General features: G+C 37.5%; 1 protein-coding gene across 1 annotated transcript; it reads left to right on the plus strand.

The window, feature by feature from the left end:
• The first annotated feature begins 2,764 nt into the window (after positions 1 to 2,764).
• On the plus strand, positions 2,765 to 8,914 carry LOC140158698 (COMM domain-containing protein 3-like). Its single transcript, XM_072181882.1, has 5 exons — positions 2,765 to 2,972; positions 5,113 to 5,224; positions 5,804 to 5,963; positions 6,493 to 6,609; positions 7,359 to 8,914. Exons 1-5 carry the CDS (start codon positions 2,834 to 2,836, stop codon positions 7,419 to 7,421), a joined length of 591 nt encoding a protein of 196 aa, XP_072037983.1. The 5' UTR covers positions 2,765 to 2,833; the 3' UTR covers positions 7,422 to 8,914.
• Positions 8,915 to 21,179: the final 12,265 nt, after the last annotated feature.

Raw genomic sequence — 21,179 nt, forward strand, 5'->3', positions numbered from 1 at the left:
ATGCCGTTTTTGAGTTACTAAGCGATGTTTTTTTTCACACAAGCATGACAGAGCAGGGGTCCGAAAACTAAAATTGCTCTGATTGCAATGAAATCGGGCTCAAAATGTTTGTCAAAAAACCCACAACAACAACAAAAGGTAACATACAACGACAAACAAATACAAAACGAAACAACAACAAAACTGCTTATAACTCAAGAGAGTAATCATGCGCAGATAGGTCAAACTATACCTTTTCTTCGCCTTGAGTCTTCCAGACCATAAGAATTTCGGTTGTATGTGTGTCTCTGTTAAGATCTTTAATTACAGGGGCAGCTCCCTTAGGCTAATGAAGTTGCTCTCATTTGAAAGCTTGTTCCTTCATATTTTGCATTACTGTATATGGACAGGACACGACACCCTGCAGATCAAAAAAGCGAACACATGGTCATCGTGGAATGTGTTCCCATATCCTTTGGGGAACTAAGATTTTCGGAGCTGTATCACGCTTGAACTCCTATGGAAACACGGCCTAAAATCGGTTTATTTTTTTATTTTTACATCTATTGCCACCAAAACGTAATTTGTAGTGATATAACTTACATACGCTAGGTAAATGGAGCGAATACTGTGATCTTTTAATATTTACAAAAATAAATATCCTCCGAGCTATAAGATTATACTTAATCACTGGAATTAATAAGTCCGTCATCAGTAAAACACATGGATCTCCTACCCCTAAGAATATTTGTCACTCGGTCACCCTATAGTGCAAGGTCTTCACCACTGTTTTCTGAGATTTAAGGATAGTCTTGAATAAGAGCAGAGCATTTGCCAAATGAAAGTATATACAATAATAATATAGGCATAATATCATACTCAATTTTGATAGCAAAATTGAGGAAAACCACCTAGTGAAGAAGGTTGGTGGCAGGAGTGGGACTGTTATGTCCTGCATGCTCAGTTTGTCAAGCTGCCATAACATAATTATTGTGGTCCAGGTAGGCTCCAGTTAGTGTGAAACCTGTTTTAGAATTTAAAGTCCTACCTTCATTAGTGAGTCTTCACCGAAGAGTGGTCGACGAGCACCGAGGACGAGCAATGGTACTAGCTAATACTTCCATTTTGTTGAGGTTTTTTGGGTTTTATTGAGACAGGTGCATACTTATGCAGTGATATCAGGCTAGAACTCTTGAGAATTTGGCTGGTACGGTATGCTGCCTAGGCTACTCAAGCCATAATGTATCTTTGAATGAATGAAAAGTTAAACCAGATTCATATCCCTGGTGAAACTAATTTCTCACGACTACTGTTTCTAGCTGTGGTGGCCTATACGGCCGACATCCGTCGACCTTCGGTGCCAATTGATGTTACTGGGATGTTGGAGGGTCACGCGTCACGTGTATCAATGTATCTTGTTCTACATTGCGGACGGTGCCCCTCGTATTGTTGCCCCTAGTTGTGACTCCCATATACCAATAAAACTTAAAAAGTATTATTGCAAAATTGAAAATTCAGTACTTGATTATGAGGTCCATTTTGGCTACATCGCCGTTTCGGGGACCATTAATACTAAAATTGATACTTTCTAGTAATTTATCTTTAAGGGAACGTTCATAAATAGTTGGGGGGGAGGCTGGAAAATTTTGATTTCATGTCAACATTTTTGACCCCCCCTGTCTGTTTGTTAAACTTTTAGAATTCCCCTCTTTATGGACTCAAAAACTTTTTGACCCCCCCTTCGTATACACCCAAACTTTTTGCCCCCCCGCACATATTATTTTACTAGTGGATTAAACTTATTTACAAGGCTGCAGTTTCAACCTTGTTACAAATTCAAAAAACTCCCATTCTGCAATATACACTTATGACATCATAGAATATATTGGCCTACACTGTTCCCATACAATGACACATGTGGAATTTCAATATAAAGCAGTTTTAGCTTGCATTTTACATTATACATAATAAGATTGTGATTTATCATACAAAATATAATTATTATTGGCAAAGGATGAAATGAGAAATCTACATCCTGCTTCTTACTGACACTATAGGCCTATACCAAGTCCTTCCAATGATTGAAATCTATGGCACACAGATAGGCCAACTGAAATGTCTGACAACAGGATTACATAAAGAAATGTTTCGTTATTATTATTACACAAAGGCATTACATTTAAGACAACAATTACAGTAGGGGCCTACACATTAATCATCATGTACCCGGAAGAATGTCGTAATTGAGATTTTTGTCAAAATTTACTCAGTCTCTATAGGCCTACTGAAAATCTGAGACGAAAATTTAGGTATTTTCGTCTCAGCTGAAAATAGAAATAAAAACACAATTTCAGCTATCATTCAAGTCAAAGAGCTTCATTATGTTTTATGTGAAATAAATGATCTGTTTGAGCATAAAAACCAAATGAAATTTGAGCACTTAAAAATAGCATCTCCTGCAAAATGTCTATTGATATTGAACTTTCCTGCATAATTAAACATGATGATTTAAATCACTCATAGTGCCTCGCCGTCTGACTTTCTTGACCCCCCCCCGGCACCTTTTGCTACGTCAAAACCTTTTTTGACCCCCTTCAATTATTTTGGAAGGTCAAAACTTTTTTGACCCCCTTGAATTTTCCAGCCCTTCCCACCCCACCAAGATATAATTTATGAACATTTTTTTAAAAGATATTTGAGTTACCATGGTTTTCGGGGGGGGTTGTCAGTCCTGTTTTTGAAAACGGGATGGCAATCCAGTCTGCACGGTCAAAGTTCACATCACCACAGGAAGAAAACCGGAAGAAAACAGACTCCACAGCTAGCTCGACGAAGTACTAGTATTAAAATTGAAATGGAATTGAGTACGGAAGTACAAGAAGGGTTGCAGTTAGCAGGAGATGCGGCCCATGTACCAGATAAGATATACCCTGTTTTACTAAAGAAAGTATTCCGTGATGTATTTGTGAGACCGGATGCACAGATTACTGAAGGTAAGCTTACGTTTCTACACTAAATAAATTGATCGAGAAATCTATCTACTATCCACGACGACACGATGGTTAATGTGTGGATAGAAGATAGAGATTGCTGGTATACCACGGCCAGTCGGCGTAGCGTCTTCAGTTTAAAACGCATCAAAACAATTTTTTAGATTGTCCAATTTGGCTTCAATTTAGCTTGGCTAACATTTATGTATCTTAGCTGAAGTGTATGCTTACTTTTAACCGGAAACACAGGCGCCGAAGTATAAATTCCGACCATATAATGAGTCCGTTTAATTCGGCAACCTTGCTTGATCATAGTTGTTTTGACAACTGCCAACTGCGTCGGTGATTAAAGATTTGAGAAAAGCCAGTGCTGGGCAAATCAATCCATCTCCCGATTTGCAAAGGTTGGCTTGTCATTGCAAACTGATGGTGATACCCTTCCCCGGTACCCTTCCGGTTCTTGAACATGTGAGCCCAGCACTACATGTGTTGATCACCTATTTACAATGGGGACTGTGTGATGTCTGGCGATCACTCGAGAAAAATTGACACAGAATGACGTTTTTCGTGAGTAACGTCAAGGTGAATTGATGAAGGAATATAGCACATGTGTCACTAATATTTCAATAACAATATCCTCATATTTTTGAGACAATAATTAACTTGAGGAAGAAGTTTTTATTCATATGCATGATATTGGGCCCTGGATGGCAACCGTGTACATGTGCCAAACAAGGTACGTTACATGAGCACGTATACTTCCACGTTCTAACATTCGTATCACAAGCTATCGGTTGTTCATACGAAAGTTAGAAATTTTCGAACAATAAATAAAAGCCTACTCGACTCTTCCGAATTCCACACCCATGATATCGCGGACCGGACATGATCAATGACAATGATTATGATGATTGATGCCCGGGATCGATGACTATGTATGTATGTACATACACGATTCATAGTTTGATCGAGAAATTTATACTATCCACGATAAACCATTCCGTCGATTAAAATCATCATTAATTTTCAAACCAATTTAGCCATGAATACTTGTTCTTAGACATGTTAGATCGCCATAGCTCGAGATATTCTAGCTAAAATACAGGTTACATTTTACTACCTTACATTATCTTGCTGTATTTCAGCTAGAGCACCATAGGTAGAAATCCCTTTCTTTTCTGAGAACACTGTACAAACATATTTCTTTTCATAACTTCAGTGATGCAACCTCGATATCGATGACCATCATTTTTATTCACCATGTCCATATTGTTCATTTTGAAGTGAGAGAGAATTGAATAGATGCTTGTTCGTCACAACAGAAATTAACACAATAGAAATTAGCATCTCATGAATGCACTACCAATCTTTAGAAATAAGAAAATCCGGGGGTGAGTCAGTCCCATTGTGGCCTGTACACCATCCGCGATAATGAAAACACGTAAATAGGGTAGTTTTTTGTGGGTAGTCTCGATACGCGCGTATCGTGTTTAGGGTATCAAAAACATGAAAAAACAGAAAAAAGGGTACCAAATTGCAATGGCTGCTACACGGAAATGAAATTTAGGGTATGAAATTTGATGCAAGGAAATAATAGGAACAAAATCCCTGTTTAGGGTATCATTTTAACCTTGTTTAGGGTGCTTTTCAAAAGTTGATTATCGCGGATGATGTACAGGCCACAATGGGAGTGACCCCGCGGGAAGAAAATCCACTTTTTAGATGGGATGAACTTGTATCTGGAGCGCCACAAGTTTGCTCACTGATAACTTCACATTTGAGCCTGAGGCTAGAGACCATTGAATTCGAAATCTAATCAAAATCGCTGTCAAATACCGACATGACCGATCCTTCATTTTGGCAGTTTCATGTATTTCTGCTATTGAGAATCACACATTTCACAAAGTTACATCCGATACGGTTCAGTAATTAGGCCTACATGTAGGCACAATGGCGCATGACTCTGACCTGGGAGTACATCAGCAGACCACTGAAGAACCTTGTCGAAAACTCATACTCACAGTGCATTGAAACAGTTGGGTTACACAACGAAGCAACCTTTTATTGTGATAGCACTTGGGAATAATGAGTATTTGATGCATATTCTGGAAAATTATATTTCTTGATTTTTCTTTTCCTGTAGGTTATCAAGAGCTAAAAGCTGTTGACCCTGCTGCACTGAAACAAACATATGCAGCATTGTGCACACTGATCCTAGAGGCAGCTAAACATGATGCTGAAAATTCATCCATAAGGTAGGTTCTGCCTCTGGACTATATATTGACTATGGCAATTGGCAATCTGGCTTGAAGATGAGCCTTTAAAAGTGCACTACGGTTCTTGTCGATGACCATGACACCATAAAATCTAGGTTATCGTTACTTCAAACTTGCCTCTGGTGCACAAGGGCCCTGGTTCCGAAAGTGGAAAAATTTGTGCAATAAATCAATTCTGTTGAGTGTTTTAATGTACATGTATATTGAACTTGAAGTTATATAAATTTCCATACTTGTATTACCATATTTGTTCCATTAACCGGCCATACTCATAGCACCCACCCAGCGACTTTACAACAAGCAAACTGTAAAGCATAACTACCCATATGCAAATCTGGATCATGGTGATGGATGAATATTTTAGGCCATTTTTTATGTACAAATGCAGTTATGTAAACAATGTAAAAAATAAGCACCTATCCAAAATGACATTGTTAAGCACCCTGGGGAGTAAATGGAACAAATATGGTACATATAAAACTATTAAAGCCAAGGATAGATTTGCATTATATGTTGATTCAATTAATTTTTGTGTTGTAATATTTATGTTTTTGACAGTTCCACATTAGAAGACTGTAAGTTCAGTGCTGATAGAATAGAAACTTTTGCCAATGCCTTTCTGGACAAGAAAGAAGAACTCAGAGCATTACTTAGCAACATTGGTTATACACATCCGCATGTTGTTGATGTGGATTGGCGATTGGACTACTATATGAAGGTAAAGGTTAACTGCGTATATGATGTTCTTAAAAATATTGAGTGTAAAACATCAGAATTATCAGAATATGATGAGCCAGATACTGAATATTTGATTGATGATAGTATCTTTATAGCCACAGTATCATATAATACATTCCAGATAGTTTCAACTTTCATTGGTTGTAACTTGATACCTTATTACACACATTCTGCTTCACAATTGAATTGAATTACATAAGCCACCAGTTAATGTTTTTCCATTGTTCCACACAATAACAATGGCCTGTGACCACACCAGGAATTTTTGGGGAGGGCAATGGGGGTCAGGAATTTTTTTCTTAAAAATGGGCAATTTTGGTACAAAATGCCCTCTCACTTTTGCTCAACATTAGTAGGGGGTGGGGTCAAAAAATTGTTTGGAGAAAATCTGCCCCACCCTGCGCCACCACTGACTGCGTTTTAATTGAATTGTCATTCAAAGACTCATACTCAGTTGTAGTCACTTAGTATCAGTATCAATGTTCCTTTTTATATGTTCATGTTTGCAGAATAATCACATAGACAAAATTAATGAGCCAACATATTTGATCACATTGAAAACCGAAGTAGGTAGCAGGGAAGGAACTAAAGATGTTCAGTTTTGCTGCTCACAAGAACAACTCCAGGTAAGCCAATAATAATGTGACCAAGATTGCCATTGTCATGTTTTTGCTACAATACTCAGACATACCCAACACTTGCATACATTTGTACTCAACCCTACACCACTGAAAGTACTCTGAAGTGGTGCAAGATGTACCAATGTCTTGCAGTTGCAGTGTAACAACAACCTGTTGGTACCAACAATAAATAAGTATCAAATTTTCTGTGTATTTAACCAGACATGACAGTTTTGATGTTTCTTTACAAAATCAATACCGTACGGTACTTAAAATAAGAACTGCAGAAATATTAAACTGGACCTATTTTGTCACAAATACTCAAGTTTCATTAGGAATTTGGTTGAAGCTGGAATAACTTCAAACGTGATAACAGCCAGGTTCAAATGTTGGTTTAGTAATTTCATGTATTCATGTATTTGCTTCTTTTCATGTTCATGATCTCATACCAGCAAACCACTAACTATAAAAAGAATTTGTGCTGAGACATCATCTATAAAACTAGACATGATATAAATGGTTTTGTGTAACTGCTAATAATACATTGAGGTTGAATTTGACCAGGGCCCACTTGGTTTTGATGATCAAAAGTTTTTCACTCATACTCAGTAATGTAGTACCCATTCTGGATTAGGCCAAATAACTTCTTATTCTGTTACTTTTATCCTTGTTGTCATCAAAATGTAAAGTGAAGTACCCATTCATAAATGAATGTATAATAATTGCGTATATTTCCGTTTTCCATATCTTTGCAGGATTTGGTTGGAAAATTGAAGGATGCTACCAAAAGTTTAGAAAAGGCTAGTCAAGCAGTATGACCACAGAGAGATTCTCAACATATTTTTATATATTAATGTACAGTACTGTTAATATCATTATATATTGAAGAAAGGACAATATAACTTTATGTATGTTTTTTTTGCAAATTTTATATCTGTCATGAAATGTACATTCAATTATTTTATTTGTGATTTATACTGAAGACAAGAGTTTCATCCATTCGTGCAAAACTAACGAATGCTACACGATGTTGTAACTGCTGTATTATATTGCATCTGCTATCATGGTTGCCTGTAACAGGACTGTCAAACAGTGGCTCCAGCTCTGTTCAACTTTTTTACATTGTATAAGAATAGTATCAGGAAGATCATGGATGTCCTTTTAAAGAGCCTGAGTGTGATTGTCAGGTTAAATGCTAATATGGAATAAATTATGCCCATGCATCAATTATTTTAGTGTTACAAGTTTGAATGACAAGGAAACAAAATAATAACTTGCAATTTAAAATGCCTGAATGGAATTTAAATTTGCTGTATTATAAAATTAACCAAAAATCATAGAAATATGTCAGAAAATATATTTTAGAACCTGTATGGGAAATTTTTTGCAACAATTTTGCTTCCTTACAGACTTAATATGCAACCTCCTTTACAAATTGAAACCCCATAAGAACTCCAGGGATTCGGTGTTATCAAGTAGCTTTGAACTATTTGGTTTTATTAAATAAAATAATAAATATATCCATATTGTTTTAAATGGCATTAAAGTTGTGGCAATATATTTTGTTTATAAAACAGGTTAAACAAATTAATGTTGACATCAGCATTTAAAAATGTTGATGTCGAACTTTTTCACCTGTTTTATAAAAGTACCTCAAAGTACCATTCTTGGCATCATCATTATTTGAAAAAAAATTTCATTTATAGTTTTTTAATGTTGATTGAATTATGATAATTAGTGTTTAAAGCCATAATGTATGTTTTCGGTAATATTTTTGTTATTTTTGCCAAAAATAAATAAATAAATGTAGATATTTATATAGCACGTTATGCCGTAAACAGCCTCAAAGCGCTTTACATTCATTCCCCCGTCATTAGAATATGTCGGAAGTTCCTCGGAACCATGTTTGCAGCCTACAATTGGCGCAGGGTTCATCAGTACAACGACTGTGACAACCCCTAACAGCTTCCCATTGCACCTGGGTGGGGTGAGGCAAGCGAGTCAAAGCGCCTTGCCCCCAGCGCCTTGCCCAAGGGCGCAACACGGTGGTGGGACGGGGACTCGAACCCATGCACATCAAGCAAGCGCTCAGATTATAAGTCCAAGGCCGTAACCACTGAGCCACCGTGCCCTTCTAAATAACTACATTAATATTAGTAACAACTGTCAAGGAGGTTTCTGATCATTTTAAGCCGAAATAATGAGATAAAATAAAGAAAGCCACTTGTCTGCTTAAGGTTATTAATTATTTTAAACTGTTGTGATTTGGTAGTTCACAGCATCTTACGAATGGTAGTGAGCTTTGGCAAAAACTGCATTGTTCAATTCATAGCGGCGTGTAGAAGAATTAAAATATCACAGATACACTTTTATAGGTGCTGCGGTTCTTGAGTTACGTTGTAAAGAGGGCTGAAACAACAACACTTTTGTAAAACGTACATAACTCATTAACAACAATAAATTAAGCAAGCTTGCAAAGTATATGATTTGTAGAATGAACTTTTGCAAAACATCAAGGTGTTAATTTTCAATAATATATTGATATAGATAATGAAAATTGATTTTTAGGTTGCTTCGACCAACAATACCTCGTCTACCCTTAACTATGGGGGAATTGGCAAATAAAACTTGTAAATTTTACTGTAATTAAAGCATTTCATACTAGAAATTCTAGAAAAATTGAGGGTGTCGCTGTGGAGCATATCACACATGGCATTTATCTTTCCAATATCAGAGGGTTAAGCTTTTAAATCTAGTCTATAATATGTTCTACATTCGTTTGGTGTAAGCTTTATTTTTGTACAGGTATTATTATCAATTGAGGAGCCCATTAGTCTTTTCGAGATATGGCGGACACAATAGGATGGCGCTGCATGAAGTAGATTTTTAAACTTAAAAGTAGGTTTTTAGACTTAAAAGTCTTTTGAATTTGCTGGGTTTTACCCAGATTGAAGACTGCCCTCCGTTTGTGTAGCTTGAATGAAATTAATAATCTGTACTTTATTTTGGACAATTTGGAGGTCCAATGCTCTTTAACCTTTTCGCAACGCTTTAATATACATTTGTAATATGGAATCTATTATAACTGGTGTCATCTTCTTGGCTGTAAAGATGACATTTTTGGGTATAAGAAGCTCAGGCCTTACTTGTATTTTACTCTTCACCAACTCTCCCAACAAAGAGAATTAATGTTTGTATTGTATTGTTGAAGCTGATATTGTCAATAAAGAAAACATTCCATTCAAGTTGCCTCCAAATTGGTAAGAAGGCCATTTTCGTCATTTCCTTTGCTGTGTGTGTGTTTGAGGGTGAGAGGTGCGGGTGGGGTGACTTTGTGGGTAGGGTGAGTAGGCAAGACCTGTCAAACATGGACTTTTTCGTGTGACATTTTGAGAAACTGGACACAACCAACCGTGGATGTCAAATGAAGCGTTTAACAGCGAGTCCTCTTAACATAAGGTTGGTATGTGGGTAGTCCACGGTTGGGTATATACCGTTGAGAGTCCATGGCTTGATATTAAATTCCATATTTTCCCATTTATTTGTATTTGGGTTTGGTTTTTTGGTCCCCTGGTTGAAAGGACATACCAGTAGAGTGCGAGTGTATTTGTAAATACTAGCAAATGAGGACACATGAAGCATCTCTTTTTTACCACAATGCATTTCTATAATGTCCCTAGAATGACATATGTGACCATCCACCACAACAGAGCCCGGATGTCGCCAGTGCCACTATTGAGATATGATCCATTGAACTTAACAATAAACAATAGGAAACAAAGGATTTATTGACTGTTTTATTGATTTTTACTACTTAAATGTCACATGATAATACATCATTTTAAAGCTAATTTCAAGCAGAATATTTTGGTTGAATACCTCAAAAATGATGATTGGCGACTTCAGGGCTCAGTTGTGCTGGCTGGTCACATATTATAAGTCCCAAATATCCAAGTGGTGAAATATGCCTAATTTGCACAAATCCAAAATGGCTGCCAATTTGAGCACTTTTCACTTTGATTTGGTCATAACTGTGACCGTACTTAACATTTGTTAGGTACTTGAAAGGTCTAAAATGGACATTTAAGAATAAATCATCTTTCACAAGTTTGGTACATGCTTTAATGTGATTACTCTGTACACTTTAATTAGCATAAATTCAAAATGGCCACCTAAGGGTAATTTACAATATACAATATCAGATGAATATATGGCTGTGTTCTGTACAGGTAATTTATACAGGGGTAGGTGATTATGTTGTTCAGGTAGTTTTATCAATTATTCTATCAGGGGTAGATGGCTGTGTGTTGTAGAGGTTGTTCTACCAATTACTGTATCAGTGGTAGATGGTGGTGTGTTGTATAATGTAGTTTATTAATTAATATATTAGGAGTAGGTGGAGGTGTTTATCAATTTATTAATTACTTTATCAACCAGGGGTAGGTAGCTGTTCATTGTACCACAGGTAGTTTATCAATATATGTATCAGGTGTATGTGGCTGTGTATTGTACATGGTTTATCAAATAGAGCTTTGCGTTGTACAGGTAGTTTATCAATTACTATATCAGGGATAGGTGGCTGTGTGTTATACAGGTAGTTTATCAATTACTCTATCAGGGGTAGGTGTTATACGGGTAGTTTATCAATTGCTATATCAGGGGTAGATGGATGTGTGTTGTACAGGTAGTTTATCAATTACTATATCAGGGGTAGGTGGCTGTGTGTTATACAGGTAGTTTATCAATTACTCTATCAGGGGTATGTGACTGTGTGTTATACGGGTAGTTTATCAATTACTATATCAGGGATAGGTGGCTGTGTGTTATACAGGTAGTTTATCAATTACTCTATCAGGGGTAGGTGTTATACGGGTAGTTTATCAATTGCTATATCAGGGGTAGATGGATGTGTGTTGTACAGGTAGTTTATCAATTACTATATCAGGGGTAGGTGGCTGTGTGTTATACAGGTAGTTTATCAATTACTCTATCAGGGGTATGTGACTGTGTGTTATACGGGTAGTTTATCAATTACTATATCAGGGGTAGATGGATGTGTGTTGTACAGGTAGTTTATCAATTACTATATCAGGGGTAGATGGATGTGTGTTGTACAGGTGGTTTATCAATTACTCTATCAGGGGTAGATGGCTGTGTGTTGTACAGGTAGTTTATCAATTACTATATCAGGGGTAGATGGCTGTGTGTTGTACAGGTAGTTTATCAATTACTCTATCAGGAGTAGATGGATGTGTGTTGTACAGGTAGTTTATCAATACTCTATCAGGGGTAGATGGCCGTGTATTGTACAGGTAGTTTATCAATTACTCTATCAGGGGTAGATGGATGTGTGTTGTACAGGTAGTTTATCAATACTCTATCAGGGGTAGACGGCTGTGTTGTACAAGTAGTTTATCAAGTACTCTATCAGGGGTAGGTGGCTGTGTGTTGTACATGTAGTTTATCAATTACTCTATCAGGAGTAGATGTCTGTGTGTTGTGCAGGGAGTTTATCAATTACTCTATCAGGGGTAGATGGCTGTGTGTTGTACAGGTAGTTTATCAATTACTATATCAGGGGTAGATGACTGTGTTGTACAGGTAGTTTATCAATTACTATATCAGGGGTAGATGGCTGTGTGTTGTATAGGTAGTTTATCAATTACTCTATCAGGGGTAGATGGCTGTGTGTTGTACAGGTAGTTTATCAATTACTATATCAGGGGTAGATGGCTGTGTGTTGTATAGGTAGTTTATCAATTACTATATCAGGGGTAGATGACTGTGTTGTACAGGTAGTTTATCAATTACTATATCAGGGGTAGATGGATGTGTGTTGTATAGGTAGTTTATCAATTACTCTATCAGGGGTAGATGGCTGTGTGTTGTGCAGGGAGTTTATCAATTACTATATCAGGGGTAGATGACTGTGTTGTACAGGTAGTTTACCAATTACTATATCAGGGGTAGATGGCTGTGTGTTGTATAGGTAGTTTATCAATTACTCTATCAGGGGTAGATGGCTGTGTGTTGTACAGGTAGTTCATCAATACTCTATCAGGGGTAGATGGCTGTGTGTTGTACAGGTAGTTCATCAATACTCTATCAGGGGTAGATGGCTGTGTGTTGTATATGTAGTTTATCAATTACTATATCAGGGGTAGATGACTGTGTTGTACAGGTAGTTTATCAATTACTATATCAGGGGTAGATGGATGTGTGTTGTATAGGTAGTTTATCAATTACTATATCAGGGGTAGGTGGGTGTGTGTTGTACAGGTGGTTTATCAATTACTCTATCAGGGGTAGATGGTTGTGTATTGTACAGGTAGTTTATCAATTGCTATATCAGGGGTAGATGGCTGTGTGTTGTGCAGGTAGTTTATCAATACTCTATAAGGGGTAGATGGCTGTGTGTTGTACAGGTAGTTCATCAATACTCTATCAGGGGTAGATGGCTGTGTATTGTACAGGTAGTTCATCAATTACTATATCAGGGGTAGATGGCTGTGTATTGTACAGGTAGTTTATCAATTACTATATCAGGGGTAGATGGCTGTGTATTGTACAGGTGGTTTATCAATTACTTTATCAGGGGTAGATGGTTGTGTATTGTACAGGTAGTTTATCAATTACTATATCAGGGGTAGATGGCTGTGTGTTGTACAGGTGGTTTATCAATTGCTATATCAGGGGTAGATGGCTGTGTGTTGTACAGGTAGTTTATCAATTACTATATCAGGGGTAGATGGCTGTGTGTTTTACAGGTGGTTTATCAATTACTCTATCAGGGGTAGATGGCTGTGTGTTGTATAGGTAGTTTATCAATTACTCTATCAGGGGTAGATGGCTGTGTATTGTACAGGTAGTTTATCAATTACTATATCAGGGGTAGATGGTTGTGTATTGTACAGGTAGTTTATCAATTGCTATATCAGGGGTAGATGGCTGTGTGTTGTGCAGGTAGTTTATCAATTACTATATCAGGGGTAGATGGCTGTGTGTTGTATAGGTAGTTTATCAATTACTATATCAGGGGTAGATGGCTGTGTGTTGTACAGGTAGTTCATCAATACTCTATCAGGGTAGATGGCTGTGTATTGTACAGGTAGTTCATCAATACTCTATCAGGGGTAGATGGCTGTGTATTGTACAGGTAGTTTATCAATTGCTATATCAGGGGTAGATGGTTGTGTGTTGTGCAGGTAGTTTATCAATACTCTATAAGGGGTAGATGGCTGCGTGTTGTGCAGGGAGTTTATCATTATTACTCTATCAGGGGTAGATGGCTGTGTGTTGTACAGGTAGTTTATTATTATTATTATTATTACAAGGATTTATTGAGCGCATTTCCACAAAGTCCAATGCGCTTTACATGATAAAAATACATACAAAGTACAACTACAAGCTACAAAAATACATATCAAAAGCCTTATATAAAAATGGCAATATTACCAACTTCAACAACAAAAATATACATAAACATATCTGCATGGAAATTCAAAAAAATAAATTATTATAATATTAAAACCATTGTATTTATATGAAACATCATTAAAAAACCAACATACATGAAAGTAGCCAAAATTAAAACAAATGACTACGGCTTAAACCTTTGGGAAAAGAAACGTTTTTAAAAACTTTTTAAACATTGCACATTCTGAGCGGCGCGTACGTGCACAGGCAAGTTGTTCCATAGTCTGGGCCCTAAAACAGAAAATGACTTGTCCCCAAAGGAACGTTTAGTACGGGGTATGGCAAGACGAGTATGATCTTGGTTAGATCTGAGCCCTTGACGGCCTGAGTTGTATTTAGTTAAGACATCTTGTAAATAAGTAGGTGCAGAACCATAAACACAATTGTACACATGCACTAAGATCTTGAATTCAATTCTCTGCTGGACCGGCAACCAATGCAATTCACGAATGAGTGGGGTCGCGCTGGTGCGTTTGCTGACCTGATAAATAAGACGTGCCGCACGATTTTGCAGCTTTTGCAGACGCTGAACATCAGAAACAGACAAACCCCCAAGCAAAGAGTTGCCATAGTCCAGCCGAGAAAGAATCAAAGATCTCACTGCATGTGCACAAGTAGAACGATCAATATAACGACGAATCCTATTTGAATTTCTCAAATGAAAGTTTACACTTCTACACAAAGAGCTAACATGATTTTTCATTGCAAGGCTATTATCAAAAACAATGCCAAGATTTTTAATGGAAGCAGATGGGGCAATCACAGATCCACCGATTTTCAAATCAAGGTGAGATACAGCATTTGCATGCCTAGCAGATGCAATCAAGAAAAGCTCTGTCTTCGAATCGTTTAACTTTAGCTTGTTTGCAAGCATCCACGATCGTATTTCAGCGATGCAATTGGTAAGCCTACAACGTGCAGCAGCTGTATCTTCCTCAGACTTAGGATTGAAACTAATGTAGAGCTGCGTATCATCAGCATAAATGTGATAAGCCACCTGAAAACGCCTGATAATATTAGCGACCGGTTGCGCATACGCTGTGAAAATCGATGGACCTGCGACTGACCCTTGTGGAACACCATACTTTAACGGATGATTTTCAGAATAGTCTCCAAGAACACAAACCCTGTTACTACGATCCCTAAGGTAACTATTAAACCAATTCTTGGCAGAGCCTGTTATACCAAACTCCCTCTGCATTCGATCAACAAGAATATCATGATCTATTGTATCGAATGCAGAGGAAAGGTCAAAAGGACCAACATTATTGCTTTACCTTTGTCAAGTTCATTCAACATGTCGTTTTTCACCCTAAGGAGAGCAGTTTCTGTACTATGGGAAGCTTTGTATGCTGACTGATATGTTTCAGTGAGATTGTTATCCTGGAGATGATTATTGAATCTAGAAACAGCCGGATACTCTATGATTTTACCTAGAGTAGGGAGGTTGGAGACAGGGCGGTAATTTTTAAATAAATCAGGATTGAGAGTGGATTTTTAATCAAAGGTGTGACAACTGCTTGACGAAGAAAAAGAGGGAATGAACCAACTCTGAAAGAATTATTGATAATGGACGTGATGATTGGCAACAATGTATCAACGCAACGTTTCAATAACCAGGTGGTTATCAATTACTCTATCAGGGGTAGATGGCTGTGTGTTTTACAGGTAGTTTATCAATACTCTATCAGGGGTAGATGGCTGTGTGTTGTACAGGTAGTTCATCAATACTCTATCAGGGGTAGATGGCTGTGTATTGTACAGGTAGTTCATCAATACTCTATCAGGGGTAGATGGCTGTGTATTGTAATGTACAGGTAGTTTATCAATTGCTATATCAGGGGTAGATGGTTGTGTGTTGTGCAGGTAGTTTATCAATACTCTATAAGGGGTAGATGGCTGTGTGTTGTGCAGGGAGTTTATCAATTACTCTATCAGGGGTAGATGGCTGTGTGTTGTACAGGTAGTTTATCAATTACTCTATCAGGGGTAGATGGCTGTGTGTTTTACAGGTAGTTTATCAATACTCTATCAGGGGTAGATGGCTATGTATTGTACAGGTAGTTTATCAATTGCTCTATCGGGGGTAGATGGTTGTGTGTTGTGCAGGTAGTTTATCAATACTCTATAAGGGGTAGATGGCTGTGTGTTGTGCAGGAAGTTTATCAATTACTCTATCAGGGGTAGATGGCTGTGTGTTGTACAGGTAGTTTATCAATTACTCTATCAGGGGTAGATGGCTGTGTGTTGTACAGGTAGTTTATCAATTACTATAACAGGGGCGGATAGCTGTGTGTTGTACAGGTAGTTTATCAATTACTCTATCAGGGGTAGATGGCTGTGTGTTGTACAGGTAGTTTATCAATTACTCTATCAGGGGTAGATGGCCGTGTATTGTACAGGTAGTTTATCAATTACTCTATCAGGGGTAGATGGCTGTGTGTTGTACAGGTAGTTTATCAATTACTCTATCAGGGGTAGATGGCTGTGTGTTGTACAGGTAGTTTATCAATTACTATAACAGTGCAGATGGCTGTGTGTTGTACAGGTAGTTGATCAATTACTCTATCAGGGGTAGATGGCTGTGTGTTGTACAGGTAGTTTATCAATTACTATAACAGGGCAGATGGCTGTGTGTTGTACAGGTAGTTGATCAATTACTCTATCAGGGGTAGATGGCTGTGTGTTGTACAGGTAGTTTATCAATACCCTATCAGGGGTAGATGGCTGTATGTTGTACAGGTAGTTTATCAATTACTCTATCAGGGGTAGATGGCTGTGTGTTGTACAGGTAGTTTATCAATTACTATATCAGGGTAGATGGCCGTGTATTGTACAGGTAGTTTATCAATTACTCTATCAGGGGTAGATGGCTGTGTGTTGTACAGGTAGTTTATCAATTACTCTATCAGGGGTAGCTGGCTGTGTGTTTTACAGGTAGTTTATCAATACTCTATCAGGGGTAGATGGCTGTGTATTGTACAGGTAGTTTATCAATTGCTCTATCGGGGGTAGATGGTTGTGTGTTGTGCAGGTAGTTTATCAATACTCTATAAGGGGTAGATGGCTGTGTGTTGTGCAGGAAGTTTATCAATTACTCTATCAGGGGTAGATGGCTGTGTGTTGTACAGGTAGTTTATCAATTACTCTATCAGGGGTAGATGGCTGTGTGTTGTACAGGTAGTTTATCAATTACTATAACAGGGGCGGATAGCTGTGTGTTGTACAGGTAGTTTATCAATTACTCTATCAGGGGTAGATGGCTGTGTGTTGTACAGGTAGTTTATCAATTACTCTATCAGGGGTAGATGGCCGTGTATTGTACAGGTAGTTTATCAATTACTCTATCAGGGGTAGATGGCTGTGTGTTGTACAGGTAGTTTATCAATTACTCTATCAGGGTAGATGGCCGTGTATTGTACAGGTAGTTTATCAATTACTCTATCAGGGGTAGATGGCTGTGTGTTGTACAGGTAGTTTATCAATTACTATAACAGGGCAGATGGCTGTGTGTTGTACAGGTAGTTGATCAATTACTCTATCAGGGGTAGATGGCTGTGTGTTGTACAGGTAGTTTACCAATTACTATAACAGGGCAGATGGCTGTGTGTTGTACAGGTAGTTGATCAATAAATCTATCAGGGGTAGATGGCTGTGTGTTGTACAGGTAGTTTATCAATACCCTATCAGGGGTAGATGGCTGTATGTTGTACAATTTATCAATACTCTAGGGGTAGATGGCTGTGTGTTGTACAGGTAGTTTATCAATTACTATATCAGGGGTAGATGGCCGTGTATTGTACAGGTAGTTTATCAATTACTCTATCAGGGGTAGATGGCTGTGTGTTGTACAGGTAGTTTATCAATTACTCTATCAGGGGTAGATGGCTGTGTGTTTTACAGGTAGTTTATCAATACTCTATCAGGGGTAGATGGCTGTGTATTGTACAGGTAGTTTATCAATTGCTCTATCGGGGGTAGATGGTTGTGTGTTGTGCAGGTAGTTTATCAATACTCTATAAGGGGTAGATGGCTGTGTGTTGTGCAGGAAGTTTATCAATTACTCTATCAGGGGTAGATGGCTGTGTGTTGTACAGGTAGTTTATCAATTACTCTATCAGGGGTAGATGGCTGTGTGTTGTACAGGTAGTTTATCAATTACTATAACAGGGGCGGATAGCTGTGTGTTGTACAGGTAGTTTATCAATTACTCTATCAGGGGTAGATGGCTGTGTGTTGTACAGGTAGTTTATCAATTACTCTATCAGGGGTAGATGGGGGTAGATGGCTGTGTGTTGTACAGGTAGTTTATCAATTACTCTATCAGGGGTAGATGGCCGTGTATTGTACAGGTAGTTTATCAATTACTCTATCAGGGGTAGATGGCTGTGTGTTGTACAGGTAGTTTATCAATTACTATAACAGGGCAGATGGCTGTGTGTTGTACAGGTAGTTGATCAATTACTCTATCAGGGTAGATGGCTGTGTGTTGTACAGGTAGTTTATCAATTACTATAACAGGGCAGATGGCTGTGTGTTGTACAGGTAGTTGATCAATTACTCTATCAGGGGTAGATGGCTGTGTGTTGTACAGGTAGTTTATCAATACCCTATCAGGGGTAGATGGCTGTATGTTGTACAGGTAGTTTATCAATTACTCTATCAGGGGTAGATGGCTGTGTGTTGTACAGGTAGTTTATCAATTACTATATCAGGGGTAGATGGCCGTGTATTGTACAGGTAGTTTATCAATTACTCTATCAGGGGTAGATGGCTGTGTGTTGTACAGGTAGTTTATCAATTACTCTATCAGGGGTAGATGGCTGTGTGTTGTACAGGTAGTTTATCAATTACTATAACAGGGCAGATGGCTGTGTGTTGTACAGGTAGTTGATCAATTACTCTATCAGGGGTAGATGGCTGTGTGTTGTACAGGTAGTTTATCAATTACTATAACAGGGCAGATGGCTGTGTGTTGTACAGGTAGTTGATCAATTACTCTATCAGGGGTAGATGGCTGTGTGTTGTACAGGTAGTTTATCAATACCCTATCAGGGGTAGATGGCTGTATGTTGTACAGGTAGTTTATCAATTACTGTTTCAGGGGTAGATTGCGGTGTGCTATATAACCGTTAGAAAAATACGTGGAATGCATAAATATTGTATATATAATTCTGTACTACCTGTTGTGAATTCGCTTGTTGCAGGATTTAATCATTTTTCATGAAGGTGGGCATGGTCATGATGGTGTGTGTATTGATATTAGTCAAATCTTCAACGTTTTTTGTATTTTGCTTGTTATAAAAAAATTGCAGGAATTACAGAAGTTCTTTGTTGTGTATATGAAATAGTTTAATAAATGCAGAATCCCTTGTTGCTCAAGAGATTGGACATAATAATGCACTTGATCTGAATAATGATGCATCTACATGTCTAACGCCGTACTCCTGTGGGTCTCGTGTATTGGACGCATCAACATTGTGTTGATAGTGTTGATAGTATTGCGTTGTTCATGACTATATTATCAGTTACTTGCAGGTGAAGACATATGGTTGACAAGGAATTTATCAATCGCGGTATAAAATAACGGATCAACTCACTAATCGGTACACTCGAAAACGGTATATTTAGATAGCTATTTAATAAAAATTACATTATATTCACAGTATAAAAACGAACAGATATTAATACATAAACGAGATTTGGAGAAATTAGAGAATTACGGACGCCATTCATCACCTGTTATCCTTATCGTAACTTTAACCCTTATCTCAACATGAAAATCTTTAGAGCTTGGCTCATTTTTCTATTCCATATCCAACCCAAAAATCTAACCTCCTTCGATCCCAAAACCTCATTCTAAAAATAACAGTTCTATCTCTTTAGGCGATGTCCTTATTTAAAAGTCTGACCAGGGATTTTTGATAGTGGGATGGGCGACTGAAATCACGTGATGATTCAAGTGTGTGTATACTAGGTCTAGACCATTGGCGCCATATTGCAGTAGATTAGGTCACCCAGGCACTCTCACTAATATAACTCACGAGTTGGTAGGTACCCAGCAAACACAAAAACGTTTTTAAAACGTTTTAAATATAAGTTATATTTTGGGTTTTGGTTTAGGTAAAAACGTTATAATAACATTAAAATGTCGGGTTTAAAACGTTTTGTATGAAAACACACTACAACAATATTTTTTAAAATGTTTTCGAAATGTCATTGTAAACTATTTTTTCTTTTTTTTTTGGCCAAATATTTTGTCAACACTTAAATAACATTATGTTAAAATATTTGCACCCAGCAAACAAAGAAATGTTCTTAAAATGCTTTATACAAAACATTGATTTGTTAAGTGTTCCCGATTCCCGATGACTAAATATAAGTATAGTACTTTACGAAATATACGGTAAATCTATCAAATAGGCCTATGAGTGATTTTTCAGTAAGATATTTACGCATCACATTTAAACATCTTCCTGATTTAGCTAGACCGATATCTGTCAATTATTCTTTGTGCATGGTGAAAGGTGCTCTTAGACTAGCCACAGCCTATCCGGTGGAAACCTTACCATGGAAACAAACAAGGACTATGCGTTAATAATTAGAAAATGGCGGGGGTGTGTATCCCAGGTCGAACAGTGGTGTGATTTGGGGGCCCGACATTGCCCTTATGAACTCTCACCCTCCTGGTCTGACCAAACACTATTGAAAGGTATTATGTACAAGATTGATCATGTAGTGTTAATATGAACGCTATAGAGGGAATTATGCCATAAAGGAATAAAGTTGAACAAATCAAGTAAAGTAATTTAAATTAATATTTACAATATTAAGCAGAAAATTCAATAAACTGTTATTTGGAAGTAAATACGGAATACTTCCTTAAATTAATTACTTACTTATTTAGTAGGTATTAAAACAAAAACAAACAAACAACAACAACTTAATACCACCATTTAAATAATCTGTTACATGGCAACACTATATATTCACATGTATTCATAATGTCGCATACGTTACCGAATGATGCATGGTAAAATATACTGTGCTCTGCACATTACACTAAATGCAGAACAAATCGTTTGTATTCCGATACATGG

Source organism: Amphiura filiformis, chromosome 8 (genome assembly GCF_039555335.1).
Source record: "Amphiura filiformis chromosome 8, Afil_fr2py, whole genome shotgun sequence".
NCBI lineage: Eukaryota > Metazoa > Echinodermata > Ophiuroidea > Amphilepidida > Amphiuridae > Amphiura > Amphiura filiformis.

What these genes read in the sequence shown, in the direction of transcription:
- LOC140158698 (XM_072181882.1), top strand. Translation starts at nt 2,834, where the DNA reads ATGGAATTGAGTACGGAAGTACAAGAAGGGTTGCAGTTAGCAGGAGAT. An exon ending in GCTGAAAATTCATCCATAAG is followed by an intron (nt 5,225 to 5,803) that starts GTAGGTTCTGCC and finishes TGTTTTTGACAG; the next exon opens with TTCCACATTAGAAGACTGTA. An exon ending in GATTGGACTACTATATGAAG is followed by an intron (nt 5,964 to 6,492) that starts GTAAAGGTTAAC and finishes TCATGTTTGCAG; the next exon opens with AATAATCACATAGACAAAAT.